General features: G+C 47.7%; 10 protein-coding genes across 10 annotated transcripts; 5 read left to right on the forward strand and 5 right to left on the reverse strand.

Moving 5' to 3' along the window:
- Positions 1–1298: 1298 nt before the first annotated feature.
- On the reverse strand, positions 1299–2528 carry N7446_013279 (uncharacterized protein; the record flags this gene model as incomplete). Its single annotated transcript, XM_058522020.1, has 2 exons — positions 1299–1599; positions 1654–2528. 2 exons carry the CDS (start codon positions 2526–2528, stop codon positions 1299–1301), a joined length of 1176 nt encoding a protein of 391 aa, XP_058365497.1.
- A 279-nt stretch (positions 2529–2807) lies between these two features.
- On the forward strand, positions 2808–3083 carry N7446_013280 (uncharacterized protein; the record flags this gene model as incomplete). Its single annotated transcript, XM_058522021.1, has 1 exon — positions 2808–3083. One exon carries the CDS (start codon positions 2808–2810, stop codon positions 3081–3083), a length of 276 nt encoding a protein of 91 aa, XP_058365498.1.
- Positions 3084–4441: 1358 nt separating this feature from the next.
- On the forward strand, positions 4442–5823 carry N7446_013281 (glycoside hydrolase family 28 protein; the record flags this gene model as incomplete). Its single annotated transcript, XM_058522022.1, has 5 exons — positions 4442–4693; positions 4759–5181; positions 5241–5370; positions 5431–5515; positions 5571–5823. 5 exons carry the CDS (start codon positions 4442–4444, stop codon positions 5821–5823), a joined length of 1143 nt encoding a protein of 380 aa, XP_058365499.1.
- Positions 5824–7714: 1891 nt separating this feature from the next.
- Positions 7715–9179, reverse strand: N7446_013282 (NAD(P)/FAD-dependent oxidoreductase; the record flags this gene model as incomplete). Its single annotated transcript, XM_058522023.1, has 2 exons — positions 7715–8563; positions 8613–9179. The coding sequence occupies 2 exons, from the start codon at positions 9177–9179 to the stop codon at positions 7715–7717; spliced, it is 1416 nt and encodes a 471-aa protein (XP_058365500.1).
- A 428-nt stretch (positions 9180–9607) lies between these two features.
- Positions 9608–11285, forward strand: N7446_013283 (uncharacterized protein; the record flags this gene model as incomplete). Its single annotated transcript, XM_058522024.1, has 2 exons — positions 9608–9938; positions 10006–11285. 2 exons carry the CDS (start codon positions 9608–9610, stop codon positions 11283–11285), a joined length of 1611 nt encoding a protein of 536 aa, XP_058365501.1.
- Positions 11286–11849: 564 nt separating this feature from the next.
- On the forward strand, positions 11850–12572 carry N7446_013284 (putative 2-haloalkanoic acid dehalogenase; the record flags this gene model as incomplete). The annotated part of the gene is made up of 1 exon (XM_058522025.1): positions 11850–12572. The coding sequence occupies one exon, from the start codon at positions 11850–11852 to the stop codon at positions 12570–12572; it is 723 nt and encodes a 240-aa protein (XP_058365502.1).
- A 118-nt stretch (positions 12573–12690) lies between these two features.
- N7446_013285 (transcription factor domain-containing protein) lies at positions 12691–15267 on the reverse strand (the record flags this gene model as incomplete). The annotated part of the gene is made up of 7 exons (XM_058522026.1): positions 12691–13666; positions 13728–13898; positions 13952–14562; positions 14623–14708; positions 14762–15003; positions 15052–15186; positions 15239–15267. The coding sequence occupies 7 exons, from the start codon at positions 15265–15267 to the stop codon at positions 12691–12693; spliced, it is 2250 nt and encodes a 749-aa protein (XP_058365503.1).
- Positions 15268–16466: 1199 nt separating this feature from the next.
- On the forward strand, positions 16467–17132 carry N7446_013286 (GNAT family N-acetyltransferase; the record flags this gene model as incomplete). The annotated part of the gene is made up of 2 exons (XM_058522027.1): positions 16467–16618; positions 16679–17132. 2 exons carry the CDS (start codon positions 16467–16469, stop codon positions 17130–17132), a joined length of 606 nt encoding a protein of 201 aa, XP_058365504.1.
- A 204-nt stretch (positions 17133–17336) lies between these two features.
- Positions 17337–19274, reverse strand: N7446_013287 (GMC family oxidoreductase; the record flags this gene model as incomplete). The annotated part of the gene is made up of 1 exon (XM_058522028.1): positions 17337–19274. One exon carries the CDS (start codon positions 19272–19274, stop codon positions 17337–17339), a length of 1938 nt encoding a protein of 645 aa, XP_058365505.1.
- Positions 19275–20400: 1126 nt separating this feature from the next.
- N7446_013288 (DUF3431 domain-containing protein) lies at positions 20401–21384 on the reverse strand (the record flags this gene model as incomplete). The annotated part of the gene is made up of 3 exons (XM_058522029.1): positions 20401–20521; positions 20583–21170; positions 21227–21384. 3 exons carry the CDS (start codon positions 21382–21384, stop codon positions 20401–20403), a joined length of 867 nt encoding a protein of 288 aa, XP_058365506.1.
- Positions 21385–21893: the final 509 nt, after the last annotated feature.

The raw sequence follows: 21893 nt of genomic DNA on the forward strand, positions 1-21893 counted from the left end.
TTTTTGGTACTCAGTATGGTGTAAGCTTGTCTGCCCTTTCGGAGTCTAAAGGATATGAACACTATGTTCAAGCATATCGGTGGGCTAGAGCTTTGATTCGTTTCCTCCGAAGCTGAGTGCGTGGGTAGTCAGAGTCTCTCATTTACGCAGCTTCTAGTGGCATATAATTTCACACATGGAAAACAGAATCTGAATATATCGAATCACTTCAGACAATTCGGGCGCATCACTCTATACAATCATGGTGTGCCCTTTACGAAGGCCTGAGCGAACCTTAGAAGTCATCTGGATGTGGGGCACGGTCAACCAATGATAGGTTACCGAATAATGGAACGGTTTGAAATAAAAAAGAAAAACAAAAAAATTCCGGTGGGCCGGAGTCGAACCGGCGACATTCAGATTACAATGGTCAATTACAGTCTGACGCCATAAACCAACTAGACGACCGCCGGATGGTTATGATGAGGGCCCCAAATTTAGCGTTCATTACTGGAGACCTCACCAACACAATTTTAGGCCTGATTAATCTGGCACCAGCTTTCGTCTTGCACGCACCAGGGGACATAAAGCGTCTTCATGAATATAAGCTCCTCATAAGTAACCTACCAGCCGATCAGGGATTCTTTCAGTCTCAATCATTTATTCTAGACTCGTGTAATTGAATATATGATGAGATATGTTGGTAGCACCGAGCAAGGCCTTGGGTATATATTTCAGTATACCTCTATTCCAACGCAAATAATCCTCAAGCCCATAAGAGGATACCCAGCAACCAAATTCCAAGGGTATTAAACCTAACACATCTTCCACTGGTATATATATAGCAGTAGTTCGAATTATCTTGGCCTGTGGGGCCCTGTAATATCAAATTATAGAAGATCCTACCCAATTCTTCGGCTCTGGACCGATTCCGAATCACGAGAATGACCTGGGTTAGGATGAAGAGACCAACACAAGCAGCAGAAATCACGACATGGATGAGGAAATGATGTAGGGGCAGGTTCCTGAAGCGACAATCGCGTCACTCTATAGCGAACTTATGACAATGAAATTACTTCTACCTACTAACGTAAGAGTAACTTATTCATTCTCCACTACCTTGTCATATGCATCTAGTCACCCAAGTACCGCCATGACAACTCAAGAAAATCATGACACGAACGTCAAAAAAATAAAAATAAAATAAAATGTAAGGCCAGAAGACCCAGGAGATTTTTTTTTTTTTTTTTTTTTTGTTATTTAAAGGAATCCTGCACAGCAAAAACCAAGAACAGTCATAGAATAGAGCGGTCCGCATACTAAATTCGATAGAGAAGAGTTCCAAAGCCGAGACCATCGAATCCCCCTGAGCTAGAGCCATAGTTTCCACCACCGCCCTCAATACCACTCGTGGAGTTTGAGTTCACCATGTCGCGATAGGCGTCGGTCCACGAAGAGTTGAGTCCTTTCAACTGCCCATAGTGAGCCGAAAGAAGTTCAAATCCAGGACGAATATTTCCACGTGAAGCGTTCGAGATAACAGTCTGGTTTCCCTGGTAGCTCTGGTATAGTGTGTAGGGAACGTCGGAGCCGACATTGTATTTGGCGGCGTATTCGGCGCTGGGAAATATGGTTAGATAAAGGCATAATAAGTTCAGGTGCAGTTGCGCTCACGAATTCAGAATCTCGTTTTCGTACTCGGCAAACAGATCGATGCCCTGGTTATACGCCTGCTGGGCAATCACACCCCAAAGCATCATATCCAGTGTAGCATGGCCTTGGTCCCGACCAGCTTCCTGACCCTGGGTCAAGATCTTGCCGGAGCCAGACTCGGTGTAATTGGCGATAGCAAATACAGGCAGAGCCCCGTTGGATGGCCCTGTGCGGACGTAGTTGACAGCATAATCGAACATGGTTTGATTATCAGTGAAGATGCCAATGGCTAGAAGGGACGCTAGGTTGCACAGGTCCCAGTTGGCATAGTAGTGGTAATAGTCTTGCCCATTGTGTTCTTCCAAGAACCGAGTATTCATTGATGCAAAGACATTGGTCAACATAGTCCCTGTCAGGGTTTTGTTATCGCTCGCCCAGCCGGAATAGTCGCGCATGAGCTCGGCTGCATTGGCCATCTGGTATCCATACAACCCGGAAGCCAGAAACTTATCGCTGGTACCTTCAATATCTGTGAGTGATGCGGCCCACGAGCTAAGGATATTGACTGCAGCATCAGCGTAGCTCGTGTCTTTGGTGACTAGCCAGCGAATCGCGAGTTGATATGCAGCTGCGGTATCCCGATAGAGAGACGGATAGTTCTCAGAGTCCACCCCATTGTACCCGCGATAGACAGTTTCTTTTGGAGTGGGCGTGTAGGATGATTGTGCATACGAGCTGGAAGCCAACAAGGTCCATGTCGAATTCCAAGGCTCATCCGCATTAGCCACATGAGTCCGGATGCGCTCGAAATCCTCTGTGGTATGCAGCGCACCGGGGTGGACAAAGGTAGCGGTCACAGCAGCGGAGAGACAAAGTATAGAAAAGAGAGAACGCATTTTGAACGAACGCGACAGCAGATGTGTCAAATGCACAATTCGAGAGATTTAATCTCGGGCGCTTGCACTAGGAAAACATCCAGCATGTATTTAAATTTCCGTGTTTAAACTCTGCAGGAGCCAGGAAACCACGAGACAGTTCTGTAGGGAGTCACTGCTCGAATGTGCAAGTGATCGGCGGATTTAATTGCACTGGAGTACTCTAGAGCTGTTGTTGTTTCACGTTGACGGCACGGTTAATATCGCTCCGATCTGCGACAGAGTTTTCTTGTTCTGATCATGCTTAATGTCGAAGAGCCCGAAGCCGAGCACGAGAATATTGCCTGTAGATTTGCGAAGGCTCGAGCTCCAAAACACCGGACCTGCGCTGTACGAGGCTTGAGTGCATGGGGAGAAATTGTCGGAGCGAAGGAGCTGTCGGAGCGTTTCCGGCAGGCCCAGTTCGACGCTTTGCCTGCCAAACATAGCGTGCTGATCAACAAGGGGATTGCTGGATTAAGGATTGAAGCAGTTGAGATCGGGAGAAAGAAGAAATTCTCCCGTTCGTGCCACTGACTTCCTTCGCCTGGCGGGAGATGTACCGGATGTCGCCCGAAGACGGCCCCTGCAGAGAAATGAACCGCCTAGATCCTGTATATTCTGCTTGAGATATTAAACATGGCAAGGCTTTGTGGACTGTCAGAAGAATAAGAAACGGACGAGAAATTTCTACGATGAAAAGGAATCTAACTTTATGCTTGTTCAAAACATGGAGGCCTGAAGCGCCAGGCATCAAACTCAACAAAAATCTAACGTTAACTAAAGTTAACTTAATCTTTTCGCATAATGAAGTGAAAAGAATGCATGTAAATTATCAGATGCACTAACGATGTTTACAGACAAGATGATATGCGGATACAGTATCCTCCGTTAGAGTCTGGTTCCCAAAGGTGGAAACATCCGGCTTCGTGGAATCCGTGCAAAGTAGCAAACGGCACACTTACCCGGCGATTTGACAGGCTTCGTGCAATATTAATTAGCTTACTTACCGATCGGCAATTAATTTATATTCGCTTGTTTTCAGGAGAGAGTTTACCCATCTTTCTGCTACGGTTTCGGAGTATTGACGAGCTATTGGGAGACAACACAGTTGTCCACCGCACCACGGGTTATTTCGCTAGTATCATTAGGTTCATGGCTCCAAATCACTTCGATTAAGGAATAACTTCATGCAATTAGTTTTATGTGGATGTATGACGCGGCGGAATATTAAACGTCAAGGAGACAGGGGTTAGCCTGTGTGACGCGTTCATGCGGGGGGGGGTGTAGTAGTACACAGAGGTCGTTTATTAGCTAGGTTGAAATGTGGCGCTGGGGTGAGTTGTCGCTTTAGTTTGTACTTAGGGCTTTGCTAAACAATTTGTAGGAAAAATAAATCCCGGGTTTAGCGCATAAATACACGAGGTAGGTCATCCATGTGAGTAGTTCGCGGAAGTGGTTATCGAATAGTTCAGCGAATTGGAAGCTCTCGCATATGTCGAAGCATTGTGGCACTGCTTAGCCACGAGACAAGAAACATCGAACGTTTGACCCTCAGCGGAGACATTCCTCCCATTGGCTGTTCTTAGTTTATTTCCTCACAAAGATCCTCCGGATAGGCTAAAATATGACGCCCCTGATGCTTGAAATTATCCTCAACTTATACAGTGTCATTGAGCACCAATGAGAAGACATAGAGAGAGAAGATAACTCCATCAATTGGAGGATAAAACATATGTTATTGCTTATACTAAAACACTCCTTATTATTAGATGAGGGATGGTCTAGACTAGAGGCCATATACCAAAAACGTGTTATAAAGCAATGGAAATCCCAACACCAGGGCAGAAATCCAAGGACTACAGCTCGCAGTACTCCCAGAAAAAAGCACCACAATGTCCAGAATTCTCGGGTCCCTTGCGCTTGCTACGTGGGCAGTGTCCGCTATAGCATCACCAGTCGCCGAGCCCGCCATTACTGAGGCTCCAAGCCTTGCCAAAAGGGCTAGCAGCTGCACCTTCTCTGGATCCACTGGTGCCGCGAGTGCGAGCAAGTCTCAAAAGTCATGCTCAACTATTGTCCTCTCGGATGTTGCTGTGCCTTCCGGAACAACCCTCGATCTCAGTGATCTAGAGGATGAGACTACTGTGAGAATGACCATTCACGCATACTTCCTTTTTTTCGAATCTTAATTCTAACTACATGATGATAGGTTATCTTCGAGGGCGAGACAACTTGGGGATACGAGGAATGGGATGGTCCTCTCCTCCAAATCAAGGGCACTGGAATCAACATCCAGGGTGCCAGTGGCGCCAAGCTGAACCCCGACGGATCCCGCTGGTGGGACGGAGAGGGAAGCAACGGTGGTGTGACGAAGCCCAAGTTCTTCTACGCCCACGATCTTAGCTCGTCCACCATTACCGATCTCTATATTGAGAACACTCCCGTTCAGGCGGTCAGCATCAACGGATGTGATGGATTGACTATCACTGATATGACCATCAACAATGAGGCTGGTGACTCCGCTGGCGGTCACAACACCGACGGCTTCGATATTGGCTCTAGCAGCAATGTAGTCATCTCCGGTGCCACTGTCTACAACCAAGACGACTGTGTTGCAGTCAACTCTGGTACCGTATGTGCTCAAAATAATTCTAAACCTTATGACCAGTTCTGGAGCTAAATCTCTACTAGGATATCACTTTCGAGAACGGTGTTTGCTCTGGTGGCCACGGTCTTTCCATTGGATCTGTCGGTGGAAGATCGGACAACACCGTTGAGACTGTCACCTTCAAGGGATCTACAGTCAAGAACTCTGTTAACGGTAAGAGAAAAAGTCACCTATTGAACCTTGAAAATTTCCTGACTAACACCTGAATTCTAGGTATTCGCATCAAGGCTATTGAAGATGAGACCGGAACAATCAAGAGTGTGACATACAGCGACATCACCCTGAGCTCCATTTCCGAGTAAGCTCTACAAAAATTCTTGTTCATCATTACAAACGCTAATGGTAACTCGCAGCTACGGAATTCTCATCGAGCAGAACTATGATGGTGGTGACCTCGACGGCGGCACCCCTTCCACCGGTATCCCTATCACTGATCTCACTATTGAGAATATCACCGGAACTGATGCTGTCGACTCCGACGGATATAACATTGTAATTGAATGCGGTGACGGATCTTGCTCCGACTGGACCTGGTCTGATGTGACTGTTACTGGTGGCAAGACGTACAGCTGCGAGAATGTTCCTAGCGGTGCTAGCTGCTCCTAAGTACAAAACACTGTGAGAGTACTGATTGATTTCAATTAACATGATGAAGTCGTGTTGCAGATTGTGGCGATTTTGAAGTTCGGATAACTTATGATCATTTCAGTCCGAAGAGAACATTAGCGAGTAGTATAACGTATATTTTAAGTCACTTTCGACTGAGAAGTTATCTTATTTTTGAAATTACTAATGATTTTAAAGACAACAATAGTTTGCCGATTCTCACAAGGGAATCTATTAGATAGTATTACCTAGCACTCTAAGATCAGCTAACCATAAATCATACCAAGGACAAAAATCACCTTTTCATAGACATCCGCCCCAGGTCCAGGGAGAAGGCCAGTCTGTCATCATCAACTCCCATGTTCTTTGCTTTTCAGCCCTGGCCTCTAGACAAGGGATCCAGTCAAATGGAACATACAGCTGCAGCCGAGTCTAATCTCGACTCCTCGCAAGCTTTCCAAGTGATTCAAGCACCTCATCTAGCCAGTGACTTTACGCAAGCATTTTCATTGTAACATCCGCCAAGGGTGGAGTATGCATTGTTGAGCGCAACCGCTGAACGTTGTAGAACCTATTCTCCAATATAGCAAAGAAGTCCCACATGGAGGCCAGTCCGTTTAACGAATCTCGCGGGTTACATAACCTTTGCCCATTCGATACACACCAGTAACTAAACGAGAGATTCATAGATGTAATGTGAGATATGGTGGTAGGAAATAAAGAGTCGGACATAAGAAATGGTGTGATGCAGCCGTCTTTCGAAACAAAGATATTTGTTCCGTATAGGACTGGTGATATGTTTTCATAACTGGGAATCAATACGAGTCCTCCACAGACTTCAATTTAACCACGACTTACGCAGTCCCACAAGTTCTCAGCCACTCCACACCCTCAAGTTTGTCACCACCGGCGCAGACGCTTTCTCCATCTCCAGACACCGGTCATAGTGCATGCCATCAATGAAAAAGTCACTCTCCTGACAAACACTATGCCACAATTTCCAGCACCTCTTCTTCAGATCTGGCTGCGACGGCGATACGAATTCCCACTCTCGCTCAATTTGGATGCGCCGATTACCCATGATCTTGATGTAGATCAGCCTTCGGACCTCACCTGGAAGGTGGAAAAAGCTTCTTGTTTGTTGAGGGTTGAGATGCTCGGCGAGGCTAGCCCTTTCCCTTTATTGAAGGGGTCACTGTTGGCTTGGTTGGAATTGGAATTTTCGGTTGCATTTGATGTGTCACTTAAAGGCCGATCATCCGTTTTACGGTCGAATTTGAACAACTCGAGTGAATAACTTGGCGAGCATTTTCATCATGATCGTTGTGCATGCTGTTGTACATTGTAGGTGGGGTGTGGGGCTTTTATATGCCTCTAGGCGTGGTACATTTGACATGCTTGTTGTCCTTAGTGTCTGCACAGCATTAGCAAATGGATGATTGTTGCGATGTGCCTAGGACAGCAGGCTCTTCTTGGCCTTACTAGTTTACTTCCACGGCATAAATTGCGCTCTCGACGTAGAATATTTATTGCGATAATATTACACAACAGGGGTCATAAGTCCTTTCACACTGCCACCTTTATATAATCTATATGATTAACCCGAGGCACTTTAAAATGGATAAAAAAGAAGTTAAGAAAGAGAGGCCAAAGTAGGGCAAAAAGAATGCATGAAATGGTGTACTCGCTTCAAGGCTTTCGTGTAAACTGTCCTTCACTTCATGGCACTGTGCACATATTTATGACCCCTGTTGTAGTTTTCTTCTGGACAGCCTTGCATTCTCGACATGATTCGGACCATGAATCAATCTCAACAATCTCAGGGGTAGAAAAAAAAGAAAAAGAAAAGGTTCTATGTGGGTCATAAATTACATGTTCACGGTTTCACATCTCAAGGCCTAGTCGCAGCAAAGCTACCAGTACCAATAATATCACCATCTTCCTCCCTCCCAGCCTGTGCACGATCAATACGGAACTGACTGGTCTGGAATAGGCGAGGCATGGTAGTATCCTCAAAAGAAACGCCCTTAGAAACCATCTTGGCAAGTTCCTTCGCCGCCAGCCAAATCACCGGCATACCATGACCGTTAAAGCCAGCCAGAATGAACTGACCATCCTTTTGTGGAACATGTCCAATATGAGGATTAGAATCGTATGAATAGCCCATGACACCAGTCCAGATCTTGTCAATCTTAGCTCCAGTCTCCTCCCAACCGCGATACGTGCGTTGCATGTAGTTGTCATAGTAGTCTTTCGCGGAATCAATCAGGACACTATCGTCCACGTTGTCATACCATTGGCTCTTGTGCGGGCGGAACACGTTCGCAGCGCCACCCACAATGATGCTGCCATCGGCTCGAGGGACGAAATACGAGAGCGTGTTGTCTTCCGCTCGGTTGATATATGAGTTGTTGAGGAGTGGCGGTGTGACTCCTTCGGGGACGGTGATGCGACAGCAAATCCCCTTGCAGGGAATGATATTCTTAGCGTATTCTGGGAGCAGCCCTGAAACATAGGCGTTGTTGGCGTGAATCACATTTCCTGCATGCATCTTGCCTCTGGGTGTCTCCACAATGAAGCCGCCTTGTGGGTCCGAGGTTATAGAGGTGACGGGGGTATGTGTTTGTAAGTTCACTCCTGCTGCAAGAAGGTCCTTGACGAGGTGCATGATGAATTTAAAAGGCCACATTGTGCCAGCAGTGAAGCTTGCGCAGGCCTTGGCACCCTTGACGCCGCAGATCTAGGGGATGTTAGTTTATTTTTAGTGGAGCTATGACAAAATCACATACCCCTTCGACTTGCTCGCCGGTATAGAAAACAGCATCTTCCATGTACTCAAAGTCTGCAGCGACCATCCTATCATAGACGACCTTGGCTTTCTTGGCAGACTCCGCGTTACACCACACATCGACTGACCGCGCAAGAGTAAAATCACAATCAATCTTTTCTTGCTCGATGATCTTCTTCAGAGCACGAAGATTGGCAATCTCAAACTCGGCAATTTCTGCTCCTGCTCTATCACCTGCCCGGTCCATATACGTGGGGATGTGGCCATAGAAATCAGGTCTGCAGTGGCCACCGTTGCGGCCAGTTGCCCCCGAACACGCACCCCGAGCTTCCAGTATCGCGATAGACTTGGATGCGTCCCCATCCTTGACAAGATGGTACGCTGCACTCACACCTGCATATCCTGCACCAATGATCACGATGTCACTGTGTTCGGGTAGCTGTTCAGTCGACCGATGGTCACTGAGGTCATCACGAGCTGTTTGCCAGAAACATTCGCCAGGGATATGGGTCGGGAGACACTTGGACGTGCCGGCAGTGGGAGCGGTGGTTCCGTTTGAGATAGCCATGGTGAGTATATGGTGAAAGAAGCTCGCTATAGTTGTCTTATAGAAGATAGAGTTTATGCCGGTGACCGGACCTGCAGGACTGATAAGATAAGTCCGGGCCGATATTCCCCGAAAGGGCAACTCACCGGGATCCACTGATGGCCATCTCCGCAATTGAGGACCACACGCGCCCTCAGCGCTTGAAATCTTTTTTACATTTTTTAACTCTCTCGTTTGGGGCTAAGACTTCATTATCGATAATGCCGGTATTGATCCGGTTCCATCTACCAACGATATCCTGCCAATTTCAAATAAGCTCTTGATAAGCTTCTAAAGGTTATGGTCCGTGCAGGGTAGAAACGGAAGCATGCCTAAAAGTACAAAAATTGACGTGTGGCTCCTAATGTTCGGTATTTAATCTTTTTCAACTTGATTTCCGTTCATCAAGTATGTCACCTTCTACGATCTATACATTTGGGAACGATAATGGCATCGATGCCTTAACTCCCTCTGAAAAGAAAATCTCCAACCACGAGACCGAAATGGGAAAACCACAAGATGTGGAGAATGCTGCTGGCCAGTTGGAGGAGACCAAAGAGTTCAAGCAGGGTCTGCACCAGCGCCATATTCAGATGATTGCCCTCGCTGGCACGGTTGGCACGGGTCTCTTTCTCAGTTCAGGACGAGCAATTGTCTATGCTGGCCCGCTGGGTGCATTTCTTGCATACACCGTCATTGGCCTCACTGTCTCGAGTGTCGTATGGGGTGTTGGAGAAATGGGTGCCTTGGCCCCCTCTCAATGGTGGTGTGATTCGATATGCGGAAATCTTCTGTGATCCTGCTCTAGCGTTCGCCAATGGATGGAACCAAGTTTATTCCTACATTGTCTCGATTCCCTCTGAAATTGTTGCCGCCGCCGTTATTATCGAATTTTGGACAACTATCAACAACGCCATTTGGATCACCGTCTTTGGTTTGTTGATGCTGAGTACCGCTTTGATATTCGTCCGAGTATATGGAGAACTGGAGTTCGGGTTTTCCATTTTGAAAATCATGCTCATAATTGGAATCAACATCATGGCTCTGGTGATTACATGCGGTGGAGCCCCAAACCACAAATCCATTGGCTTCGCCTACTGGAAAGCACCGTATGGACCTATGGTGCAGTACTTAGGGCTTCCTGGTGCGCTGGGTAGATTCCTGGGATTCTGGAAAACATTTGACAACGCTTTATACGCCTATTCCGGAATCGAAAATATCACTGTCGCAGCTGCCGAAACCCGTTGTCCTCGCCAGGCTATTCCCATGGCTGCCAGACGCATCTTTATCCGGATTTTGCTCTTCTACGTGATCACCATCTTCATGGTCGGCCTGGTCGTCGCATCGACTAATGATGCTCTGCTCGGCTCAACAGGCACTGCTGCCCAATCACCATTTGTGATTGCCGCTCGCGATGCCGGTATCAAGGTTGTGCCCTCCATTATCAACGCCGTCGTCCTCACCTCAGCATGGTCCTCGGGTAACTCCAACATGCTTGGTGGATCTCGTATTCTCTATGGAATGGCATCTCAAGGTCATGCCCCCGCCGTTTTCAAGCGTATCAACCGCTTCGGCATCCCTTACGTCGCCGTCTCTCTTTATGGCTTATTCATGGCTCTGGGATACATGACTCTGTCCAGCTCAGCAAGCAATGTCTTTACATGGCTGCAAGACCTCGTCTCGATTTCCACCTTGGTCAACTGGATCTGCATTTGTGTTGTCTATCTGCGATTCCTCTACGGATGCAAGAAGCAGGGAATCGACCGCCACACGGAGCTTCCGTGGGCTGCACCATTCCAGCCCTACACGACTTGGGTTTCTTTGGTCGTGTTCATTCTTCTTTTCCTTACAGGAGGTTTTACTACCTTTATGAACGGGCGTTGGAGCACGGAGACGTTCATCTCATCATACTTCAACCTTCCCTTTATCGTGATTGTATACTTTGCCTACAAGTTCTGGATGAAGACCAAGATCATTCCGCTGGCGGAAATCCCTATTCGCCCTTTCATCGAAAGCTACCAGAATAACCCTGAGCCGGAGCCCAAGCCGAAGCGGGGTCTCAACAGGCTTAATATCTTGTGGTCTTGAATTGTTGTACTATCAGTGTTCTGTAGTGAATCGATATTCTTTACCATCCTTTCTAAATATGCATTCTACATTATAACCTTACTATCTCGTTTCCTATTTCCTCCTATGGAGGACAAATGAATCTAAATGACCAGAAGCCTTATCTTGTCTATCTCTGTAGTCGCTACAGTGTAAATGGAAGCGACATCGAAACGGACGTCGAGATAGGATATCGTGCTAGTGTGTCACGGCCAGACATGGTTGCATATCAAGATACACCTTAGAGTGATACACCTTAGTGATACACCTTAGAGTGGTCCAATGAGGATGTACCGGGCCGGGCCTACCCGATCAGGAATAGTACGCTAGTCGAGTGAGCCATGGAACTCAAGCCGGTGCGGGGAGATTTGCGATAAGAAGATATCAATTGATCAATGGATCAATTGACACATCTGACGAGTTTATAACCGGAAGCCAATTGACTCACTACCTTTCCCAGGTCTATTATCGATCTAATATCCAGCCCTTCCTCACTGTTGCCCACAAGATCGCAACCCCTCCTCCCCGCGAATACCCCTTCCCACCATGACGAACCAAAAACACGTTGTTTTCGACGTCGTTGGCACTTGTGTCTCCTTCGATGCATTCTACAACTGTATCAACCGCGTCATCGGCGAAAAACTCCTCGCAAAAAACATCACCGCCCGCTCCTTCGGCTTTGCCTGGATGACAGCCGCCGAGCTCGAATTCACCTTCCTCTCAATCTCAGAGCGCTACCGGCCCTACAAAGACATTATCACGGCCCTCTTCTACCGCTCTCTATACATGTGCGGAATCGAGTCCCCAAGGACCTTTGCGACAGACGCAGAACGCGACCAGTGCGTGCAGGGATATTCAGAGCTGGAGCTCCGATCCGGAACAAGCGATTGTTTCGCCAAATTGAGAGATGCCGGTTTCACCGTTTGGTGTCTGACGACCGGCGATACGAAGCGTGTCCGCGGGTACTTCGAGCGTGCTGGTGTTGATATGCCGCTTGAGAACTTTATTAGCTGTGATACGCAGGGACTAGCGAAACCAGCTTTGGCGGCGTATCGGCCTGCTCTGGCGAAGTTTGCGGATGATGATGTCAAGTGGTTCGCCGCTGCGCATATGTGGGATGTGTCGGCTGCGGTTAAGGTTGGGTTCCGGGGTGCGTATTGTACGATATATGAGAAGGAATCTTGTGAGGAGATCTTTGATACTAAGTTGGAGGTTATGGCGGATACGTTACCGGATATGGCTGAGAGGATTGTGGCTGCTTCGGTTTGATTGTATTTATTTTCAATATATTGTACATGGTAGACTCAAACGGGGATATATGGTTGCAAAATCGACAGAAGTATCAATCATAACTCATGAGGGCATAGTCTCTTTCACGTCCTGTTTCTCAACCTGTTCCATAGTGTGGATTGGTTAGAAAATGCTCTAACACTTGCGCCTCGGTGTAGGTTGGCCATCCAGCAGATGGTGATAGATTCTCGGTGCCGAATATAGACATTTGAATCATAGGATCAAAGGCATTGAACAGGTCATTGTCAGCTTCAGGCATGCAGTCCTGGTGGTTGCTAAAGGCAGCAATATCACCAATTTGTAAAGCCGCCGTTGAAACGTGACCAGAAGAAGAGTCCGGAGCTGACCCAGAGTAACCGGGTTTTCCTTTCTCTGCCAAATGTGCTCCCCAGTTCTTGAAAGCTTCGTAATCAGACATTGTATTCTGCTGACTTTCGCCCTGACGAGCATTTTGCGCTCCAGTATGCAGCCGAGCAAGAGCACGTTCCAGCGACTCGATCAACGACACCTCCGACCGAGCAGATTCACCAGCAGCAGACATTTCCCGGATCATTTCCAAGCCTTCATATAACGACTTGCGGAATTGTTCGGAGAAATTCTGGATCGAGTAGGCAATTAACACGAGCAGCGAGGCCCGGCACGAACTGTACTCGATGTACGAGGCTCGCGCAAGGCCTAGCCCGCTATCTCGCAATATTTGACAGATATCCAATGCTTCCGTGGCTGCTTGGATGCAGTCATGGATCAGGTCATTTCGACCTGTTATGGATTTCTGGGATCCACCATCGGTTGACCGGGACTGATTCTCGATTGCGTCGGAATGGGCTGGTGAGCTTGTGTTGGAGTGTGGGTTTTCTTGTTTGAGGAGGAATGGTCTGCCGACGAACATTCGCACTAGACAGTATTCTAGTTTCAGGTGCATCGCGGAGCGAATATGTTCGGGTTGCTGGGCTCGTACGGTCACGACATCATTTGGAAGAGAGTCCCACCAATTTGTCAGAGCGCTTTTTGTTGTTATCAAGCGAGAGACAATCTTGGATATCTCTTGTTTTTGGCAATTTCGCAGGAGGTTGCTATTATTTGTTAGCCCCGAGGTGCTAACAAGTAACAAGGAGGGGACGATCAATATCTCACATCTCATGGAAGGTGTCTTCAAGGAAATGGACTAATTGAATTGAGATCTCTGCTCGAGTGATGCTTTCTGGGCAGTCTTGTGGCTGGAAAATTGCTTGATAGAGAGGAATATTTGCATCCACATCCGAGCGAAGTACCGAAAGAGGTCGACCGTGAAAGATAGATATCTTTCTGGATTGACATTAGCGAAAACTGTGCATATCTTGCATGTAAACAAACTGTACCTCTCCAATACATACGCCGTCCACCAAACCCGATTGCGAGTTTCAACCATGGAGCGGGTAAAGGCATCGTTTTTGCATTTCCGATGCATACCATTCTGCATTCCAAGGCGCATGGCAAGGTTGATATATATGAATCCTAATCCAGACGCATCAACAGGCAGCGCATAATAGCCAAACAGTAAGCAAGCCTGTACACTTTCGAGTGAGGCGATCTCGATGATCTCAGGTAGTAGGCGGATAGCGTGTTGATAGAATGTAGCGCCAACGTCATCTTCTGAAAATGTTGATCCCGACGCGCTCGTCGACGCTTGCCCGAGGGATTCAAGATGCGCGTATTGTGTTCCAATAGCAAAAACCGATAAAACAATGGCAACGGTGACTTCTGCTCCTTTGTGGGAAATGCTGTCTGGGTTATTGTATAATAGGTCGACTTTTGAGAGGACCCATGACTCCTGCACTAAAAAGTAGTGGGTCTCTGAGTACTTGAAGAATGTTTTCACCAAAAAATTTGCAATGTATGGTGGAGGGAAAGATGCGATTGCCGCCGATAGGTGATTATTTGAGGGGCGTAAGTGATGGGCGCGTGGAAAGTTCGAGGCATGATCAGGATCCTGCAAGTGCTTTCTGTATCAGCCAACGAGATATAGTGACGGTTAAAATAAAATCCATACTCGGGTATCTGGCTCCTTTATTTGGCTTTGTATGTGGCTTTTAATGCGCATGGAGAAGTTCCAATATGAGAATTCCCCGGAAAAATCTGAAGTCAGTTAGCTTGCATCCAACCTTAAAAATCGAGATTGATTAACGAACGGGTTGTGGTATCACCAACGGGTTCCATTGTGCAAGCCTCATCGTCTATACCCAATCCCTCGACATCTTTAGGGTCGGAGGAAATTGCGCCTTTATCATGGTAATCGGCGTCAAGCGCTTCTGCCAATTTCCCCAGACTCTTCGTATCGAAAGAGATCCCTTCGATCGTGCGCTTTAGAATACGCTCCATATACCTTGAACGCTCGATTAATTCTGAATATTCAGATCTCCCAGCTCTGTCTCTAATCATTGTTAGATAGGCCCGGTGGTAGAAGGTGATGGCATCTTACCTCGGAATGTAAGGACGGAACTCGCGATTCTTCGGCACGAGACCTTTAAATGCACATACTCTCTGAAAATGAGAGCACCTCCTGCAAGGCGCTCCACCTTCACACTTCTCCTTCAGCCTCCGGCACTCATCGCACCTGAGTTATGTTAGACAGCCTTGTCATTTGTGAAAGCATCATCATCACGTACGCTCGGGCCGCGCGTTTGCGGTGTTCCATGGTCACGTCTTAGTACTGTGTCTCGTATGAAAGAAGCAAGAATGATACGAAAAGAGTGTGGAATCATGACGGATACATAAACTGTGGGGTCAACCCCGTGACGCGGAGAAGATAAGGCACCGACCAATCAACGCCGCCGAATGTATGTCAACCGCGGGATAGGCAAAGGTCTTGATAACGAGGGAATACTTCCATAATGATTTCGTGAGAATTATTTTCGTTATGAAGACTTGACAAGAATGGGGATGGTCAATACAGGAGCAAAAGAGCATACGAAGCCAAAGACGACGGTACATTTCGGGACACTCCGACCGCCGAGTGGCTCGCATTACTGACGAGTTTTAGGGGAATTACATCTAGGTATATACCTACTACCTAGCATCAAGGGCGGCATGAAAGTCTCTTACGCAGTTAGCAACCTACCGTGAACAAAACCTTTAATTCGCCTTATAGCAAAATGATTGGAGAAACCCAGCCACCATAGAGTAACACGGAAGAAACTATATTGTCTTGACTGCGAAACTCAATTCAAAGTGGCCGATTGTACTTCTCTATTGTGACCAATGCCATGCCCTAGGCCACACAAGCCAGGATCATGGCACGGCGGATTGTCCAGTCAATACCCTGGATTGGGAAATGTCAGAGTTTGAGAAGCCAAGATGTCCACAATTGGCCGTCACCAAGTTAATTAGAAGAGTGCGGTCGATCCAAGCTTAACTTCTCTTACTTTTGATCCCGACTTATTGGCATGTCGATTTGCTCTAACTACCTTCCAAGTGTAATTATACAAGCAAGTGCGCAAAACCTAGTGAGTCATCTTGCAGACTATCCTAAATCCCTGAGTCCTATGTATTTGTAGGTTTAGACAGACGGGTTGAAATGCCTGGTCCAGGGCATGTCTTCCATTGCGCCCAAGGGGCTTTAGTTTCTGCTCTTCTCCGAAATCACTCACCCGTATCAACCAGCCATTTCGATCATTCTATCTACCCTCCCAATATCTATTATATTCAAAACAAAGTCGTCCAACGATGATTCAATCGGGGTCCGAGACTTGCCTAGCCATACGGGGCTTTCTGGCCAATCAGATGTTCCCGCTTCAACTTGGTATCCGCTTCCTTGTCTACATCTTGACCTTCGCGTTTCTTTCTCTTTCTCTTTTCTTTTCTCTTCAATTTATTCAAGTAAAATACATACCAAACATGGACACTCTACCTGAGCAACCGGTTCGTGTGATTGTCCCATCACCGGGACCCTCAATTGAAAGCGATCGACTCCGCCTCCGTCCAGTCACCGACTCTGATGCCCCCGCATTGTTCGCAGTTCGTTCCCGATGGGAAGTTGCGCAGATGAAGTATGTTTTAATATTATTTTAGGACTCAATTCAACCAAATTTTCAGGCTAACTGAAGTAGCCATCCTAAAACACCTTTGAAATCTATTGAAGAAACTTGTCAATGGATGTCGACGAAGGTATTCACCCAGGGCCCAGCCGATGTCATTGGCCGCTCATTTCATTATGCCATCTTGGATAAGTCTATTCCAGAGCCACAGGAGCAACTAATTGGTTCTGTGAGTATCAACGCCGTAGACCCATTTCCTGAGATTGGGTATGCGTTGCTCCCCGAGTCTTGGGGCAAGGGATATATGACGGAAGCACTAAACATGTTGTTGAAAATGTGGTGGGATCTCCCAAGAAGGAGCAATGAAGGGGATTCACAACCAGGGGAGCAGGAGAAGGTCTTCGCACTTTGTGAGACGCAGAATATTGGAAGCTCCGGGGTGCTGAAAAAGTGTGGGTTCAAGTTTGTCAGTGAATATCGGCATGAGCAGGATCAGCTTGATGTCTGGGGCCTGGAAAAGCCTTGAATGTGAAATGAGAAAATAGCTAATTCGATTTGATAATATGTGTAACCCACAACCGCACCAGGTCAGTACCCTCTCAACTTGGTACAGTTATGTTAACGTGGATAGATGCTCAGATAATTACCAGATACTTCTGGTTGGCAAAACTTGATTATATTCTATGTACAAATGATAGAACCCAAAAGAATCCATCCCTCTCGTCCTATCTCACGCACTTGCTTTAACTGCATCCAGAATCACATCGGCCGCCTTCTCAGCCACCATGTAAGTCGAGACGGCGGTGAAAGTTCCTGGGATACGAGGATACACTGAGGCATCGACGACACGAAGCCCTGTGACACCCCGGACCTGGAAATTCGAATCAAGCACAGCCATAGGATCACTATCTGTTCCGATAGGACACGTGCATGACGCGTGGTGACCCCACGCGGTGTTCTTGATATAATCATGGATCTCTTCCTCGGTTTGGACATCGTCACCTGGAAGGACCTCAGACACTTTAACTAGCTGACGGTCAAAGGCACCACGAGCAACGCCAATAGCCTCAGTAATTGCCTGTAAGTCTTTCTCATAGTCTCCACTGCCGGTATCGAAAGAGTTGAAAACAATCTCGGGCATGTCAAGTGGATCAGCCGAGCGAAGAGTCACAGATCCGGCTTGGTTGCGTGGGTGTGCCTTAAGAACCACCCAGGAGAACCAATCATGGCGCTCAGTAATGTTGATACTGTATCCTGGGAAATAGCCACGGAAATTGATTGGTCCGCCAAATACAAAGACGTCGTAGCTGTCATCTGCAGTGACGGAGCTCTTATAAAACATTGCGGCTGCGAATCCGTCGGACGAATAAACCCCACGACCACCCAGTCCATTCTTTTCCCAGCGCTCTAGGCAAGGATCACTACCGTGATCAAAGGTGCACCCGTCAAGTGCTGTCCAGTTATTGGGGATATGGCCCTGCACAGCGGTCTCATAGTGGTCTTGGAGATTGGTGCCGACACCAGGAAGGTTGGAGATCACTTTGATCCCAAATTTGCGCAGCTCGTCTGCCGGTCCCACCCCGCTCAGTTTGAGAATTTGAGGTGAGTTATAGGTACCTCCAGCAACGATGACTTCGCGCGAGGCTTTAACAGAGCCAGCGGTGCCGCTCCCCGCGTTGTTAGAACGTGGGCTGGCGCGATAAAGGTATTGGCCGTCGAGGAATTCCACGCCCGAAGCCCGCGGCGGACTAACAGACTCGTCAAAAGTTACCTTGGTAACATAGCAATTGGTCCGAACATCGAGAGGGTATCTCTTAGACCCGTCCTTGTTAGTGGCATCGCGCACAGCAGTGATAAACTCGCGAGGACCATTGCGACTATTGCCGTCCGAGGAAATCGGGATCTGGTAGTATCCCGGAGTGGTGTCACGGAGCTTAGAGTCCTGGTTTGCATCGCCAACAAGCAGTGTGCCTAGGTTGAAAACAGTGTTGGTCACATTGCCCAAAGAGAACGCTCCACCCAAGAGCAGGCTCAAAAGCTCAGGGTCTTCCAATACGATGCTCAGAGGCGCGGTTTCAGTTCCCAGCCAGCCGTCATAGCCGTGGCCTTTGGCCAGCGGGAGGAGGTAGTTGTTGTTCTCCATACGCTTGAAATACTTGCGCATGTTGTCTGGTGACCATGAACTATCTCCGGTGAGTGTGGCGAGGTATTCGAAGTCGGACTCGTGTGGATAGACGGCGACCATAGCATTGTGGGCAGTGCAGCCCCCAAGAGTCCCGGTACGGGGGTATAATGTGCCTTTCATGGTTGAACCCTCTGGCGGGTTTAGTCCAGTATACTCGCCGCCATCCGGAGTCTCGTATGTGGTCTTGTAGTCGAGGGCTTGTCGGTCGTTGTCTGCATAGTGACGGACAAAGAAGTTCCATGCCATAGCTTCATCTTCGGATGCCTTGGCAGAAAAGGCCGGCACAGTGTAGTTGACGTTGTGACCCTGGTCATCGCCAGCTTCAATCAACAAAGTCTTGTGGCCGGCAAGTGCAAGTCGAGCAGCCAGCGGGCCTCCTCCGGCCCCTGAACCGACGACGACATATTCGTAGCCTGTTAGCTCGACAGCCTTGACGAGGCCTACAGAGGCTGCGGCCAGTCCAAGGAGTCGGCTAATATACATGGCTTATAAAATTAAGAAGCAGAAAGATGGAAGACCGAAGATCTCACCTAGCCATTTCTCCACCTCGAGCTTGTCTATATAACTCACGTTGCGCCGCCTCCCCCGCCCATTAGGGGTGGCTAATGGGCGGGGGAATGATTAGCTCATTGCATGTCAATGTGTGGCCAAACCTGGCATGAACAATTCGAAATGAGATTGAGTTTTGACGATCAGATTGATCCCAGAAAGTCTCATTGGTAGCATTCAGCCAACCCCACGGCACGTTGTATGCAAGAACCGAGGTGTTCAAATTCTGACATTTCGGGCACGACGATCGCACTTTTTTGGGCATCAGTAAATCAATAGTTCTATAGTTGTGAGGATTCTCAATAGGGATCGACATGGAATTGCCAGAAGAAGAAGACTATTGAAGACTATTCGCGGGGTCACAGCATGCATACAAGACCAAGTGGATCTTGGCGATGAAATCTGTTCCAGAAGGTCGCGAGCAACCATCAACATTGGATATTTGTATGAAAAAGACCTAGTTACTTGAATGACTTTAATTGTAAATGAAATCTCCAGTTTTTTGGTTGTTGAAACAATCCATATTGTAATATTGAACGGCTCTTGCTAGGTTTAGCAGTCGTCTCACCCCTGTCCTTTGTTGTGGATTGAGGCCCCACTAAAGGGGCTTCGGCTCGAAATGATATTGGGGAGAGGACGGGTGCACATGTATACTGAATCCTGCTCTGCCTTTCATCACGGGGCATCATGTTTGCAATGCCCTGTGCTCTTGTTGAATCACAACTCGCCTATCGTGGGCTTGGTATAATGCCAGCTGGGATTTATTTTGATCGGTCGCCGCACTTCCGCCGAGGAAAACTTCGATTGAATGCCAATGTGACTAGAGAGCGTTCGCGCTCAATGTGATGGATGAAGCAGATGGCAGCTCACATTGCACCCAGTCAATCAAACGACCGTTGGATAAGCACACAATGTTCGTTCTTCAACATTTTGGATTGCATGAAAGATCTCCACGAAAACCAAGATAACGCCTTGAAATGGTATTCTTGTGACCCCGAAAAGATAGGATTATAAAATATCCCTGCGCCTCCGATATGCACCATCTGTCAGTCGCAAGTGATCACGGTCCAATATCCGTCTGGTTCATGCCTTCTGGTCTGATTGGTGTCAAAACCGTTCCGGAAGCCAGAGGTCCGCACCATCCGTAATTATCGCAACGACATTGTTCATAAGCAGGACATCTGGTTGTGGTTAGTGCTCCGGTAACCAAAAGCATTGTTTCCCGGAAGATGAACCACTCACTCAATTGCTTCCATACCAAACACCACATGCCATAAGCTTTCAAAAACCCAACCAACGGCATAACTATCTATTAGCTGCGCACTTGCCCCATCCACCCAATCCATCATGTGAACATAATCGCTCTTTGGTCGTCGCCGAATTTGGTTTCGACTTACCGCGAACTGCGCACAACAGGGTGCCCCAATCAAATCCGGAACTACCACGTTCATTCCAAAGAGCTCCCGATATATTCGTGCGAAGTGTGCGCGGGCATCGCCGGCTTTAATGTCGGATTTCGTAGGGTTGTTTGGCGAAACATGACTTGGACAGCCCGGAGAATGCATACAGCGCAGGTTCAGGTATCCCTTTGCTTCCACGGCTTCGGGGCGCAGGTTTTGCAGTATTGTACTTGTCTTGGGCCCGAACAAGTCGTTGTGTCGTTGCTTCTCGTCCGCGTGAATGAAGATGGAGTATGGGGGTAGGTTGTCATAGTAGTCGATAACGTAGGAGAGGTACGCGGAGACTTCGCGACCGCGTCGAGAATGTGCAAGATGTAGATCCAGTTCGGGCCGTTTGTCAGTGGAGTAAATAAAAGCAGTGGTGTCATTACTGAGAACGGCTTTCTTGTTAGCACGCCTGAGGAACAAGCCATAGCTGTCACGTACTGTTGCTTGAGGTATTTCCAAAGCCACCGCACGTCATCTGAGCGTATTTTTGGTATAACGACGCCTACGTTCGTGGAATGAGCGTTATAGTTCTTGGTCCTCTGAACCAACTCAAATTGCGCTTTTTTACGCGCTATCCTGTTGGCTAATGATTCCATCCTGATTAGCGTCCCATAACAATGGAATAAAAAACATCTTTCAATCCAAAATGCCCATCGCGGGGGACAAACCAGTTGGATAATTTCGAAATCCCGTTATCAAAAGGAATGCGATCACAATGATTAAGCATCCCGATGTAAAAGGCCGGTGCCTGATCCGTGAGGCTAAGGATCTTCCGATATGCCTCCGATGACTATGACTGTGAGATCTGTGTCTGTTTCGATCGAGGATTCCACTCTTCATGATGGAATTTTCCTGCGCGACAGGCATGATGAAGAGAAAGAGAAAGATTTCTTTTCTGACTAGCGCTTAGCATCCCTCATTAATTAGCCTGGAGGCAGACGCAGGCTATCTGCGCAGCCTAGTTCAAGTCATCGTCCAATGGGAGGCATGGAAACCCCTAAACCTCGCCCCAGGCTTCGATCCGGATTACAATTCTGACTAGTTTCGGGGGCCTAACTTTTCAGCATGCTTCTTCTTGCCCTGTTGCATTTGATGTATGACTCAG

The sequence above is a fragment of the Penicillium canescens genome (genome assembly GCF_028828765.1).
Source record: "Penicillium canescens strain IBT 15451 chromosome Unknown utg000011l_segment0_segment0, whole genome shotgun sequence".
In the NCBI taxonomy this organism is placed as follows: domain Eukaryota; kingdom Fungi; phylum Ascomycota; class Eurotiomycetes; order Eurotiales; family Aspergillaceae; genus Penicillium; species Penicillium canescens.